General features: G+C 56.6%; 1 protein-coding gene across 1 annotated transcript in view; it reads right to left on the reverse strand.

Moving 5' to 3' along the window:
• LOC104072856 (protein tyrosine phosphatase type IVA 3-like) overlaps positions 1-1,156 on the reverse strand; it is a 1,706-nt gene extending 550 nt beyond the window's left edge. The window contains 3 exon segments of the mRNA XM_009572449.1: positions 96-170; positions 829-998; positions 1,001-1,156. Coding sequence (XP_009570744.1) covers positions 96-170; positions 829-998; positions 1,001-1,156 — 401 coding nt within the window.
• Positions 1,157-1,642: the final 486 nt, after the last annotated feature.

Here is a 1,642-nt window from a genome sequence, read left to right on the forward strand (position 1 = left end):
CCGGCGCCCCAAAAAAACCCTGAGGCATGCCAGATCTCTGTTCCCTTGGAGAGGGGCTGCTTTCTCCCCTGGCACTGAAACGCCACTCGACTTACTGTCGGATGAACTGGATGGCGTCTTCGTACTTCATCCCACTCTCGATCAAGGCCAGCGCGACGAGGACGGGAGCGCTGAAAGGCAATGGCAGTGGCGGGCTCCCCAGCCACGTGGCCCAGAGGCTGACATCCCGTCCCGGTGCGGGGGGACACGCTGCAGGGCCGTAATGGTGGCATTGCGGGCAATCGCCAGCGCTGGCTTCTAGTTTGTGATTTCTTGCTTTTTGGCTGCAAGTGCTGCCCCAACAAACGGCTGATTTTAGGGGGAAAACCCCCAGGATGGGGCTGGCAGCTGTTTGCTGCTCTTCTAAAGAGCATGAGGACTTAGGAGGCAAATCTATTGGAAAAGTGGATGTAAATACACATGCAAAACCTGACCTGTGGCGGGGGGAGCAGCAAAACACAGCAGCTCTTGAAATGCCGTGGCTCCTGGTTGTAGCTGGAAGCATTTTGCAGTATTTCCATAACGAGCTCTTAGCAAAAGCAAAATGGCCGTGGGGCACTGGCAGGATAGCACCGAGCAACCCAGGTCCCCCCTGGTGCCCAGGATTTGGCCATGAGCAGTGCAAGGATGAGCTCAGGCAGCAGCCCTTCGCCGTCAATGCCTATTCCCGCTAAAGTCTCCATGGCACGCAAAACCCCTGCTCTAAGGTGGAAGGAGGAGAGCAGGCATGGTTTTCCTTCTTCCCCTTCATGGGTGAGGTGGCAGCCGGGGTGCCGAGCTCTGACTTACCGCCCCAGGCCGGCCACGCAGTGCACGGCCACGCAGCAGCCGGGGTCTTCGCAGAACTTGGTCTTCAGCAAATTGAGCCAATCTTCCACTATCTTGCTGGGAGGAGGCGCTCCATCGTCGAACGGCCAATCCTGCAAGGCGGGGGCAAGGTCAGGGGAAGAGAGAAACACTGTCAGACCCTGGGGAAAAACTCAGGGGATTGCTTTTTACTCAGGGCGATGGTGTTTTGGACCTCGGCAGCGGGGAGGCGGATGCATGTGCCGGCAACCGGGCTCGCACACAGCTCCACAGGGATGTAGCAGCTATACAAGTCTAGGGGTCCTCCCATCTCCTATGGACAGGTTCAGCCTTCAGGAGCACCTACAGGATCTGCAACATGGTCCCCATGTCCTCCTGCCTCCATGGACCACCTCCATGGTTGGATGACCACGCTGAGCTCTGAGGAGCCGCAACCCCCATCCTTCCCCCTGCCAGCTCCTGTCTAAATCCAGCACTTGGGAGCGCAAAGCCACTTTGTAGGAAGTTTGAGCAAAAGTGGCTTGGAGATGGCTGAAATCTCAGGGTCTGACACGATGCCAAAATTCAGCTTGCTGCAACACATGGAAGTGAAAGTGAACACACAGCCCCGAAAGGATGTTCTGGGGACCCCCAAACACAGCCCTAGAGAGAGCCAAAGGGAGGGAGGGAGACCACTCCAAATGGGGCCATTTAAATAGCATCCTTCAGGAAAGGCTCTTAAGGGGCATAAAAAAAGCGCCCATCTTCTTCCGAGCTTCATCCTCAAGCTGCATGAAGTCAACACTGGAATTCGGTG

This window comes from Fulmarus glacialis, unplaced genomic scaffold, assembly GCF_000690835.1.
Source record: "Fulmarus glacialis isolate BGI_N327 unplaced genomic scaffold, ASM69083v1 scaffold11172, whole genome shotgun sequence".
NCBI lineage: Eukaryota > Metazoa > Chordata > Aves > Procellariiformes > Procellariidae > Fulmarus > Fulmarus glacialis.